Source organism: Stegastes partitus, unplaced genomic scaffold, assembly GCF_000690725.1.
Source record: "Stegastes partitus isolate 25-593 unplaced genomic scaffold, Stegastes_partitus-1.0.2 Scaffold2266, whole genome shotgun sequence".
In the NCBI taxonomy this organism is placed as follows: domain Eukaryota; kingdom Metazoa; phylum Chordata; class Actinopteri; family Pomacentridae; genus Stegastes; species Stegastes partitus.
The window spans coordinates 37,091-49,174 of NW_007579997.1; the positions used below are offsets into that span (position 1 = coordinate 37,091).

At 42.3% G+C, this 12,084-nt stretch overlaps 2 protein-coding genes across 2 annotated transcripts in view; both read left to right on the forward strand.

Annotated features, from left to right (window-relative positions):
- Positions 1-3,051, forward strand: part of LOC103374519 (uncharacterized) — a 4,972-nt gene extending 1,921 nt beyond the window's left edge. The window contains exons 3-4 of the mRNA XM_008304618.1: positions 276-551; positions 2,712-3,051. Coding sequence (XP_008302840.1) covers positions 276-551; positions 2,712-2,863 — 428 coding nt within the window. The 3' untranslated portion in view covers positions 2,864-3,051. The remainder of the gene's footprint in view (positions 1-275; positions 552-2,711) is intronic.
- Positions 3,052-11,443: 8,392 nt separating this feature from the next.
- The window catches only part of LOC103374520 (low affinity immunoglobulin gamma Fc region receptor III-like), a 1,928-nt gene continuing 1,287 nt past the window's right edge, over positions 11,444-12,084 (forward strand). The window contains exons 1-3 of the mRNA XM_008304619.1: positions 11,444-11,474; positions 11,570-11,623; positions 11,750-11,995. Coding sequence (XP_008302841.1) covers positions 11,444-11,474; positions 11,570-11,623; positions 11,750-11,995 — 331 coding nt within the window. The remainder of the gene's footprint in view (positions 11,475-11,569; positions 11,624-11,749; positions 11,996-12,084) is intronic.

Here is a 12,084-nt window from a genome sequence, read left to right on the forward strand (position 1 = left end):
GTGAGGATTAAGGTGTAGAGATGATGGATGGATGCTTCACTCGTTAGCTTAGCAAGTAGCGTTGCAAATGTTTCAACATCGCCAAGCATCTCGCAGCAGCAATAAGATTTGCTAGATTTTGGTGTGTCGCTTTTCTGTCCAGTATTTGAAAGCTGTCCGGTACTTGTCCTTGGCATGTAGATATTCTTCTATTTCAACATCTGCACGCCTGAATTTTTCTTTTTCTTTGTTTTTTTTTTACGTTCTAATACGTAATTTGTGCAAATGTGCTTCAGCTGGTTCTGTGATCCTGGAGAGTCCTGCTCTTCCTGTGGCCGAGGGACAAACTGTCGTCCTGGTCTGTAGAAGCAAGGCAGCTCTTGAAAACCAAAGAGTAGATTTCTACAAAGATGGCCACCACATCGGGACGGGCTGCTTTGGAAAGCTGGTCATCCCGGCTGTCTCCAAGTCGGATGAAGGGCTGTACAAGTGCAGCATCTCCAGAGCCGGTGAATCACCAGAGAGCTGGTTGGCTGTGACGAATGACACTTTAAGAGAAGAAACCAACGAAGGTATTTATCGAAGGTCTGTCCAAAGTGTTGCATAGAGTAAAAACAAAACACCCAATTACAGAATTATATTGTTTCTCGAAACAATGAGGTCCTACAATAAAGTCCATTCTGACAGTGATTACATTTTAATTTCTTCTTTTTCTGACAACTTTACTCCTTGATTTGTGCTTTAATTGGGTTTTAATGATAAGAAAAACTGCACCGATGTTGGCAACGTTAACTGTATGCACGATGAAATGAAGATGTTATCATCCAGTCTAAAAATGTTGAACAAACCAATCTAAATGAACACCTATGGCAAACTCTGAGGTGATGCAACAAACTCAGACATGCACATTAAACACATAAATGGTGGAATATTATGGAAGAATGGTGTCCATATGTCCAGCACTGTTCCAGAAGCATGGAGAATCTCTGTCAAGTATGATCTTCTGCACCTCTGTGAAGCTCTTTGGTGTTAGGTTTGGTAGTTTTTTGGTTGTCTAAGATAAATCTTCATGTTGTTCAGTTGGTCTCGTGGTCCTGGAGAGTCCTGCTCGCCCAGTGACGGAGGGAGAAGCTGCTGTCCTGCACTGTAGAAGCAGCTTGTCGCCCAACCTCCCGGCTGTCTTCTACAAAGACGACCTCTTCATCGGGACCGGCTCGACAGGAATCATGACCATCAACAGCGTCTACAAGTCTCACGAAGGACTCTACAAGTGCAGAATATCTGGAGCTGGACAATCACCAGGAAACTGGCTGACCGTCAAAGGTGAGACTTGAACATGACGCAATCACTAAAAGTACAACTGAACGCTCTCGGCATCACCCAGATATCAGTATCCGCAAAAGTGTTAATGTTTTGAAGCGACCAAATAAAAAAGGAAGGGAGAGTTGACCCTGTATACTCACCCAGCCTTCACCTTTTGACTTCCATCCGTTTCCCAAACTGAACTATGGCTGCCATTTTTAGAGTGACGGTGAAGTCATGTGTGGTTTTCAAGACGTGGCCTTCTTCCGCTGAGAGATAGTGAAGCTTTAACATCAAGTGCACTGAAGTTAAAGGACACATTTGTTTTTAAAAAATGAAGCAAGAACAGTCTTTCTTCTGTGATGTTTTCTGACGAGGCCGAGAACTTTTTGCGGTCCCCAAATCATCCAGTGCTAAGACGGGTTCAATCCAACAGTTCTTTGACTGTGTTTAGAAAAGGCAGAAACCGGCGTTCCTGCCACATTTATAACACTCCCTGGAAGTCCTGCTTTTTAAACCCATAAATAAATAACACCTGGGGATGAATTTAATGTACACAACCAGCGATAATCCTTAACGTTAAGGTTACCTCACCTCAGGTCCTCGCCAACTCCCAAATGTCAAAAGTTAATGTGCACACTGCCGGGATGCACCACATTCATGGACAAGAGCAACAGGTTTTATGGTGCTACAACACGTTCTTACTCGTCACGTACGCTTGGTCAGGCTGGATCTCCCTAAACGGTGGTAACAGACGACATGAGAACGTGGAGGAGGAGCCTGTTCTGGTGTTTTGGACCAGCGTACAAAATGTGCTCTGATCCTTTCACAGCTGACGTATTTGTACATTTTTAACCTTTTCGTTCATTGGACTTCAGCTTTAACATATTTTGTCCTGCTTCTCTGAATACACGGAGTGATTTGGTATTAAAATAAAAAGAAGCATCCAGTAGACCAGATGCCTTCATGAATGGCCTTTTTGAGACAGAGCTTGGCGATCCAAACTGGATGATAAAATCACTGCGTGTATTCAGAGAAGCAGACAAAATATGTTAAAGCTGAAGTCCAATGAACGAAAAGGTTAAAAATGTACAAATACGTCAGCTGTGAAAGGATCAGAGCACATTTTGTACGCTGTTCCAAAACACCAGAACAGGCTCCTCCTCCACGTTCTCATGTCGTCTGTTACCACCGTTTATGGAGATCCAGCCTGACCAAGTGTCCATATGTGACGAGGACGGAGTGAGAACGTGTTGAGTGTTTGAGCAACGTGTGTTGACCAATTCAAAAATATGACTTAAGTTTGCATGCAATGGCTTCACCTCATTGTACCGCTTTGAGCACGGCGGTGGCATCATCAGTCGTAGGGCAAATATTGCAATTACATGACTGCAGGTATCTTTCTTGTGTCTTTGCAGGGCTCAGCAGAGAGGCTTGCCTCCAGTCAGGCAGCTTCTTTCACGTCCTCCTCATCTTGAGGACTGTTTTCACCGTGCTGATGGTGGCTCTGCTGCTCCTGCTGGTGGGACTCCTTCACTACGGGAAACTCGGAGGTAGACACAAAGACTTCACTCGACGATGAAAGGATCACCAACGAAACAAAAAAAAAAAAAAAAAAACAAAAGTTGTACCGCAGTGTGTTTTTATTTTTGATCTGCTATCAGTATATGTTTAATTTTACCTGTTTAAATGCGTCACAGCGCTGCAAAGACGTGCAAAGTTTATCAAAGTTACGTGAGAAACAGAATGACTTGCCATGTCTTTCACCACAGAAGATATGTTGAGGAGTAAATAAAGAAGACAGTCGTTGCTGAAGCTCTCACGCTGCGGTAGAAGCAGAACACGTTACAAACCCACAGACGTTGTAGACGCACACGTCCTATTTTAAAAGGCGTGCAGCGAGTTTCATCAGCACGTCGTCTTCGGTTTTATTTAGACACCTTGAGATGCCGGTAAAAATTTGACCTCTCAAACCATGCAAGCAAACGTCTATTTCAGGGGGATGAGTGCGAGGTCACAGACGCCCAAACAATAAATGAGTGATGTTCACTTACTGCAAACTTCAGCCTTATTCTGTCCCTTTGTTTCATGCATGTGACTTTTGGACAGCAAGAAGTTATAATTAGATAATGTGTTCAGTTATGATGCCGATAAGTAGCCTCCTCTGGTTTATGACTGGTCTGAGAGGCAGCCAGACTTCTTGGTTCAGTTTTTATACTTGAGAGAAGTTTCTGAACGAGGCCATTGTTCCTGTTGGCTGCTCTGTAAATGCACGTCCTTCTAGATTCAGTGGGACAAAAAAAAAAAACTCTGCAGGAAGTGTTGCTGTTCCAGCTTTATCTGCACTGAAACAACCCAGTTATCAGGACAACAGACTTCAATCACCAAAGACTTGACGTTTAGCTCCATATAGAGTCAGGCGACGTGGGAAATGACTGGTGCTGCTGTAATATAATGTGCTGTTTTATAAAGTTAAATGATCTTTACTCTGATGTCAGCACCTCCGTGGGTGTGTTTGGCAAACTTGCAGCCTAATAATCAGAAATATATATTTTAGCAGAAATGGTGCAGATTGAATGGACCACACAGTCGAGCTCAAAGCAACGTCGAGGCCACCAGACAACACAGTGAAGCATCAGTGTCACCACGTGGACCAATCTTTGTGTTCATCTCTGAATGTTTGTTTTATTGATTTTAATCGCTGTAAAGATGAAGTTGCTTTTCTATCCAGCTGCTCTGCATGTTTTGTGATTCTGTCTTCAAACTCAAATAAAGGAAGCGTCTTTAAAGCTCACGGTCTGTGGAGTCTTTATAAATAAAAATAACAGTGATTCTCTGCTCTTTTACATTCATATCGTTTTCTTTCTTCTCATTTGCAGCCTTTTTTTTTCGTCCTACATTTCCTCTTCCTCCACAAGGTGCTGCTCTTTTTTTTTTTTTCTTTGCTCTGCCACCTGAAAGTCAAGTTTCTTTCTTTGTCTGGGTCTCTGTGTTCACACGAGAGAGAAACTGGCTCAACAAGATGCTGCCTTTTCTAGTCTATGGCGTTTAGAGAATATTTCATTTAGAGTTGGGAAACTATGACTTTTTCTTTGTGCTCTTTTGATTTATTGATAGCCTATAGGTCTATTTGTTCTTCTTCTTAAAAACAATCATTCAAACTCGGTTTCATGTGAGAATTTTATGTCTTTGCTCAAATTCGAGGTTGGCGGTGAAACTGCAGGCGGTCGGAGCGGGAGCTTGTCTGATGTTGCAGGAGCACCGGGAGCAATGAGTTGCTGCAAAATTAGCTTCATGGTGGCAGCACCTGGAGGAGAAACTAACAGTGAATGTTATAAAGAATTAAAGCAGCTCCGGCACATGTGCAGCTTCAGCCGTGTCTATGTATACTGTGCATACACGCTACTAAAGAATGAAACGGTCCATGTGAACTCTGGAAAACTTTGGAAATTACCAAATTTATGGCATTCAGACGTTGGTGTGCTTGCGGAGCTTTGCAGCGCATATGAAGCCAGCAAACTCCTGCAAAATATAAATCAGTATAATAGCAACGAGTATACGTTTGTGGCGTCCGCAAGGGAGCTGTTGTCGTGCAGCCATGTTTATTACAGTGGAAATTCAATGCATCCACAGCGTTAGACTGTAGTTTCCTGCTAGAAAACTTACAGGCATAAATCGCTTTAGCTGTTTTCATCCTGGTGTTGTCTCTCCTGTCGTATTTTCTGTCCATGCTGTAAAAAATGCACATCAAATATCAGCAGGTTTGACAAACTGTAACAATCCTTTACTGTGTTTTTTACTGATTTCATTTGATCTTGTTTTACTGCCTTCTTGGAACGTGAAGGCGCTAAATAATCTTTGTTAATCCGAAGTGCAGCGTCGTAATTCAAAAAGTTAAACAAGACTTTGAGGTCAGCGTCTGTGCCCCAGAAATGAGGAAGCGTCAGAGCGACGAGGAGGGTCTCAGCTGTAATTCAGACGGCTGCTCAGTCAACGAGAAGGCGACATGGAGGCGGCACCTCTGCACGTCGGGCTGTGTGAGTACCGAGTCTGTCGCTGTATGCAGCAGGACATCAGATAGAGTTGTTTTATAAGCTCCTCTCATAACCTCTGACTTTAGATTGTCAACATTGTCGTTATACCGGACGAGGCTTCATTTTAATGGTACAATTGCCGGCATTACTGTTCACCTTTGTGTTCTCGCCCTGCTTTAGCTGAATTATTTCATTTCACTGTCATATCGTACTTATGTCTTATTGATTTTCTCCTTTGTAGTCGCTGCATTTCTGAAGTTGTGGCATTTTGTTTTCTCTGACCAATATCTGGCAGAATAATTACCTTCAAGGACTGACATCTATCAGTGAAACCTTACTGTGGTCGAATCAGCAATGTTCATTACATGCATATATATCTATAACTACTGCAAATCATCTTAAAATGTCAGGCAATGGGGATTTTTATGCTGCAGCATTGGTGCAATATTGACTATTATGCATAAGCTATCGTGTGCAAGTACGTACCAGGAAGTCTTCACATGTGCAGGTTGCAGCAGACTGATGAGTTTTATTTTTAAAACACGACTAACTTCATACATTTACTGTAGATTTGCACTTTTCACGTCACTTAACTTTAGCCCTTTAACATTTTACAGCTAAATAACTTAAAGCTGTTGCATTTCAAAGACAAATATTGGACCTTTAACCTGGTGGTTACTTTAAATAGAACAATTTACTTGTAATCCTTTTGCTAATTTTAATAGCACGTAAGAGCCAGCCTCAGCTAAATCAGTTTTATTCAGCATCCACATCACATTAAGTTTTGCTTTTTAATTCCATTTGAGTGCATTAGCAGTTAGCCTGTTCGGCGTGTGAACGTCTGACATAAACTCCTTTGTCTCCACAGTGATGAACATGCTGCTGCTGCTGCTGCCTGTTGCACAAGCACAGAACAATTCTGATTCTCAGAAGGCAGGTGAGTAGAAGATGAACTGCAGCCAAATTCCTTCAAAAGTGTATTTCTCCTAAAACAGTGAATCTAGTTTGTGAAACATAAACATAAAGAGTTAAATATCAATGCATGCAGTGGTGTGAGAGATTCAAAACTGCCTGTGCTTGCAGTATTCAGGCGTATTTTTACCAAAATTAGAGTAAATCTGAGGCAGTTTTTAACCTGTCATACACTTTGTTATGTTTGCTGCTGTAGCACATTGGTCCCCTACAGTAACACTAGAAATCCTAGTAACTACAGCACACCGTAACCTTCTGCTTCAATGACCAGTTTTGAGTCGATTCAGGTCAAGTCTCGCTCTTCACTCCTTGTTTGTGTTGTTCAGCTGTGACCCTGGAGGGTCTCGACTCTCCGGTGTTGGAGGGGGAAACGGTGACTCTGCACTGCAGAAAGGGGATGGCCTTATTCAACTTCACAGCTGATTTCTACAAGAATGACGTCCTGATCGACAGCAGAAACAACGGAAGCATGGTCCTCCGCAGCGTTTCTAAATCTGACAAAGGCCTCTACAGGTGCAGCATCTCGGGGGTTGGCACATCACCAGAGCGCTGGCTGGTTGTTCAAGGTAGATCGTTTCGTATGGATGTGATAGTGTTCAACAACATGCAACAGTCTGAAGAGTCTCTATTTAAACAGGAATAACATGCAGAAACCAGAAAATCAGCCGGAGAACTCTTTCAGGTGCAGATAGCGAGTGGTTCTATTCATGCTACGTTGAGTACATGTTGGTCTGCTGCAGACGAGTGCGTTCACCCTTTTATAGAAGACAGAGAAGCACATGGGGCGCCTGTGGATGTTTCTAAAAATCCTGTAACTGCAATTTTTACAGCTGCATTGCAGCTACTTGCAGATTGGGCTGTAGCGCCTTGTCAGTGGGCAGACATGGCACAAGACATCTTGAGAATTTAGAACCTCCTGCTGTGTTTCATTGCAGGTCAGCAGGTACAAACCGAAGCACCTCCGATGTCCGACAGTCACTGCTTCAATTACAACTCTTTAAATGATGAGTTATGTTAACGTTTGTTTACCGGTTGGCACAGACTGTAAGCAGACTGACTGCAAACATCAGTATTTAGGAAGATGGCAGAACTCAAGTTAGTCTTGCAGACTTGCAGAAAGCCAGACGGCGGTTGTTCTAGAGCCTTGATTGACAGCTACCCTTTTGGCTTAAATTTCATAATTCAGTAATTTTTAGGGACACCATGGCACAAAATACCAAAACAAATGACAAAAATAAGTACAATGAAGCAAAGAAATAGGGATCTTTGTCATTTGTAGACCGTAGAATGAAAAGCATTATTTACTTGTTTTCAGCTGGTGTCGTGACCCTGGAGATTCCCATCAACCCCGTGATGGAGGGAGAGTCCGTGACCCTCGGCTGTAGAAGGGGCAAAACTCCCATAAAACACATCGCAGATTTCTACCGACATGGCTTCCTGTTTGCAACCGGCTACAACGGAGAGACGACCATCCAGAGCGTCTCCAAGTCGGATGAAGGACCCTACAAGTGCAGCATCTCCGGAATCGGTGAATCTTCAGGAAAATGGATGGAAGTCAAAGGTAAGGGCACTTTTTACAGGATGCAGCAGCGACTTACAGATTGGGCTGTAACGCCTTGTCAGTCTATGAATATGTAACCTCCTACTGTGTTGATGTGGTTCTAGTCGTTGTGTACGTGCTGGTCTGCTGCAGTCAGCTGCATTGACCCTCATATAGAAGACAGTAAAACACATGGAGCATCTGTAGATGTGTGTAAAAAAAAAACCTGTGACTTTGCACTTTTTACAGGATGTGACCTCCATCTTGCAACAAACCGTCACCTTTAGGGTTTTATGCATAATGATAGCATTAATCTAGCCAATGACTGAACTTATTTCGCAAGGATTAACAGAAAAATGAATAAAATATCAGGCAACGTGTGGATTAATATGTGTGAATCAAGTTAACAAAGACAGATGAACTTATATTATTTTAAGGGGAATATGTCATTACTTGTCTGAATCTCAGCCTTTGTCTTGTATGGGACTTGCATAAATATCAATTTCGCTGTGTGAACATGTATTTTAATAGTTATTCCCATGGTGCTGGGGAGTCCAGGCCTGACCTTGATCGAGGGCGACGCTGTGACGCTGCACTGCTTGAACAAGGTGAACGCCAACATCACTGCCGACTTCTATAAAGACGGGCGCTTCATCCGGAGCAGCTCTACAGGGAACATGAGCATCCAGAGTGTGTCCACATCACACCAAGGACAATACAAGTGTCACATTATTGGAGCTGGAGAATCACTAGCGAGGTTGCTCACTGTCAGAGGTGAGGAAAGTACTTCTGACATAAAAACTTATGGCGCCGATAAGTTCAAGATACTTACAGAATTTCATTACAAGACCCTGAACCCCTAAATGTGATGCATCATATCGCATGAGGATCATTTTTATAATTTAAAATGATTTAAATCGCTTTTGACAGAAAATACTTGATACTGTCTTTTCAGAGTGTCCGGCTTCTTCCAGTGGAACTCCAGTCCTCCTCTACCTCCTCATAAAGGCTGTTTGTACCAGTTTATCTGCAGCTCTGCTGCTGGTGCTGTTGGAAAAATATCAGTGTTGGAAACATGGAGGTAAAAAAAAAACATTCCACTAACAAAATAGAGTCTGAAACCAAGAGACTATGACGCTTTATCGCTTTTGCACCAGACACAAAGTTGGCAGTTTTGCTGTTCACTTTACTGATGGTAAAGGTTCATGTCATCAGCATAATGTGAAAGATGTTAGGGTTTTGCCTAATTAGATTAAATGTATGTGAGTAAATGGAATAACAAGTGGACCAAGTATTGAGCCTTGGGGGACTCCACAGGTCTTTTTTTTTGGTCCGATTTCTGTTGTTTTTGACTAGACAACAGATGATTTTCACCAGCAGCTGTGCAGTCAATTAATGAGAATATTACTTCATTCCGTTTACTTTTATTTATTCTTTTGCAAAGTTAAACAATAACCCAACCCCTAGGAAACCTTAGGGCCCGATGAGCTTTTCTTCTTCTGGGTTGAATTGCTCTCAGAGTACATGTTGCAGTGAGGGGCAAGGTTCATGAAAAAACTGACCCTTCTGGCAATCTTGGTTGCTTGTCAATGCAACAAAATGTCAACAATTGAAGATCAAACATTTTAAAATTAACATCATCTCCACCAGGTGACCAATGTTAACATGTGTGACACGTTTCTGTTTACATTCCTACAGACGATTAATCTGGACGGACGTGGCATCCAAATAAATCCAACAACAAACAGAGAAATCCTGTGTGAGCTTCACCTTAGACAGTAACATCTGTCTTCATTAACATTCTACTTTGCATTTGTTTGCTTTAATGTGATATTTTCAAATGTGACTGATAAACCTACAGTGTATTGTTATTATTATTTTATTTTTTTAAATTTTTTTTCAATATGAGTAAAATCACATCTGTCTGCAAATGTCTCTGGAAACAGTTTCATTGTTATGATTTTGTTGTACTTTGGCACATTAAAGGCATCTCTGGCTTCTGCTGTTGTCTCTGTAAAGATGTTCTCGGCTGATCTAACTGTTTATGTTGTGAATGAAGTTTTGCTGCGGCTGCAGTCGACCGTGAGAAAACATTTGTGAGGGCTGAAGGCAGGTCAGGTTTGAGCTTTGTTCAGCCAACACACTCAGGATCCTCTTTGAGCTCAGAAAGCGTGACTGAAACCCTGAGCAGACAAACCACAGTGACGTCTATCTCTATGAAAAGAAGTCGTGGTTCATGTTCGGTCAGTCAGACACGACTGACAGCTGCTGAAACGTTGGTGTCCTAAAATAATTTGCAGTTAATAAGTCACAACAAAATGAGTTATGAGAAAAAACAAAGTTTGGTTTCACATTGACAAGCATTTTCATGACTTAAAGAATCCTGAATTTAAAGCTGTATAAACTCTAAGCTGCTGTTTCTCGATGTGTTTTGTTCTTGTCTAGTTTTTCCTCACTGTGGGTTCATTTTTCACTGCAGCTCTACAGAAACAGAACAACCACAAAGAAGGAGACAGAACTCAGACGTGACTTCCGTGAAGTTTAACGAACTTATAAAGACATTCATAGACGAAATAGAAAACTGAAGTTTGATTTCTTTGATTACTTATTTTACAAACCTGTCGTCCACACGTGTTTCCAACTTGGAAAAAAATGTGACTCCAAAAAAGTTTTCTCATAAATCTGTTGGTCACAGATGAGTCACTGATGGCTTCACGGTTGCAGCAAGAAATACTGAATTTTAAGTGTTTTTTTTCTGTTTAGAATAAAGGAGACATTTAGAGTAAAGTGCTTTTGATGAAATACCAACAGTTTGAAGCTTAGATCTGGTGTTATGACGGAACCAAACGTCACACGAGGAGCTCAAGGTCCAAAATCCACTAACTCACAGTTTATACACATATTTCTAAGTTTGCTTTTGTCTCTTACACAGAATTTCACATTTGTTCCGTGTGATTCTCTGCCTCCTTCGGTGCACAGTCTGCTCGGTTCATTCAGGTTTGTGTTTTCAGTTCCAGTTGTGGAAGTTCTTGCTTCCTGTCCTGCACTCAGCCATTGTTGTCCGGGATGATTTTTCTCATTTCCAAGTGTCCCTTTTGCTCAGAACCTTGTTTTCAGTTTCAGCCTAAAAGTTTTTAACTCTGAATCCTTGAATCCTCTCTGCTCGAGTTGATGTCGTTCTGCTGGTGGCCGAATGCAGATTATGTTCCATGATTGGTTCTGATTCTGCGGACAGCTGGTGTGAAAGCATCGCTGTGGTTGTTTGAATGACGTACCTCAGTGGAGACCTCTGTCAACAGTTCTGCCGCTGTGTTGACATCACAGTTCGACCAATAAAGCGTCAATAACTTTACCTTTAATCCGTAGCAACTCGTTTTAACACAGAGTTGTGTCAGAATATGAACCACGCAGGCTCTTTATCAGCTGGAACAAAAGGCTCGGGGAGGGATTTCGACCCAAATAACAAAGAGTCAGGAGCTCTCTCTACATGACACAGCTTCAGCACAAGTTTATTTTTGCATCGACATTATCCGTCAGTCGCCGAGGAAGAGGAGGGTCTAACCTACATTTTACTTCGTCTTCGTCTCAGTGTGGTGTTCACACGGTCGGCGGCATCATGGAGGTCACAGCGCTCAGCGTCCGGCTGCGTGAGTACCGATGTGTTCATGTGATGTGTTCTTCAGTTTAAATTCAGTTTAATTAGCTGAGTCTGATTCTCAGTTCTCTTTTTTCTTCTCTTCAGTGAGGAATGTGTTGCTGGTTGCACAAATTCACCTTCATCATGCCCAAGATGTTTGTAAGTAGCACTTTCAGCACTGATTCAGAAAACTCTAAAAAAAAAAAAAAAAAAGCTAGAAGTCTGAATATTCATATGTTGTCCCTCCAGATGTGTTTCATTTATGCATCTTCATTTCATTTGCAGTCTTTGCTCAGATCGTTCCAAGCAGACTGCAGCTCTTTGAACACAGCTCCCTCTCCATCGACTGTGAGGGATTCCACCCAGCGACTCGGTGGGCCGTCCTCAGGAAGACGGAGGGACGAGTCAGCACATGCGTCTCCGGTTGGGCGACCGTCTGCGCCGTCAAACCGGCGTTTCTCAGCGACAGTGGAGAGTACTGGTGTGAAGGTGGAGTGGAGAGAAGCAACGCCGTCAACATCACCGTCACAGGTAACGGAGAGTTAAAAATACATGACAGTTCACATCCACTCGTAAAGACAATGTATGTTGTGGCAGTCTGGGGTTTCCAATGACTCGTA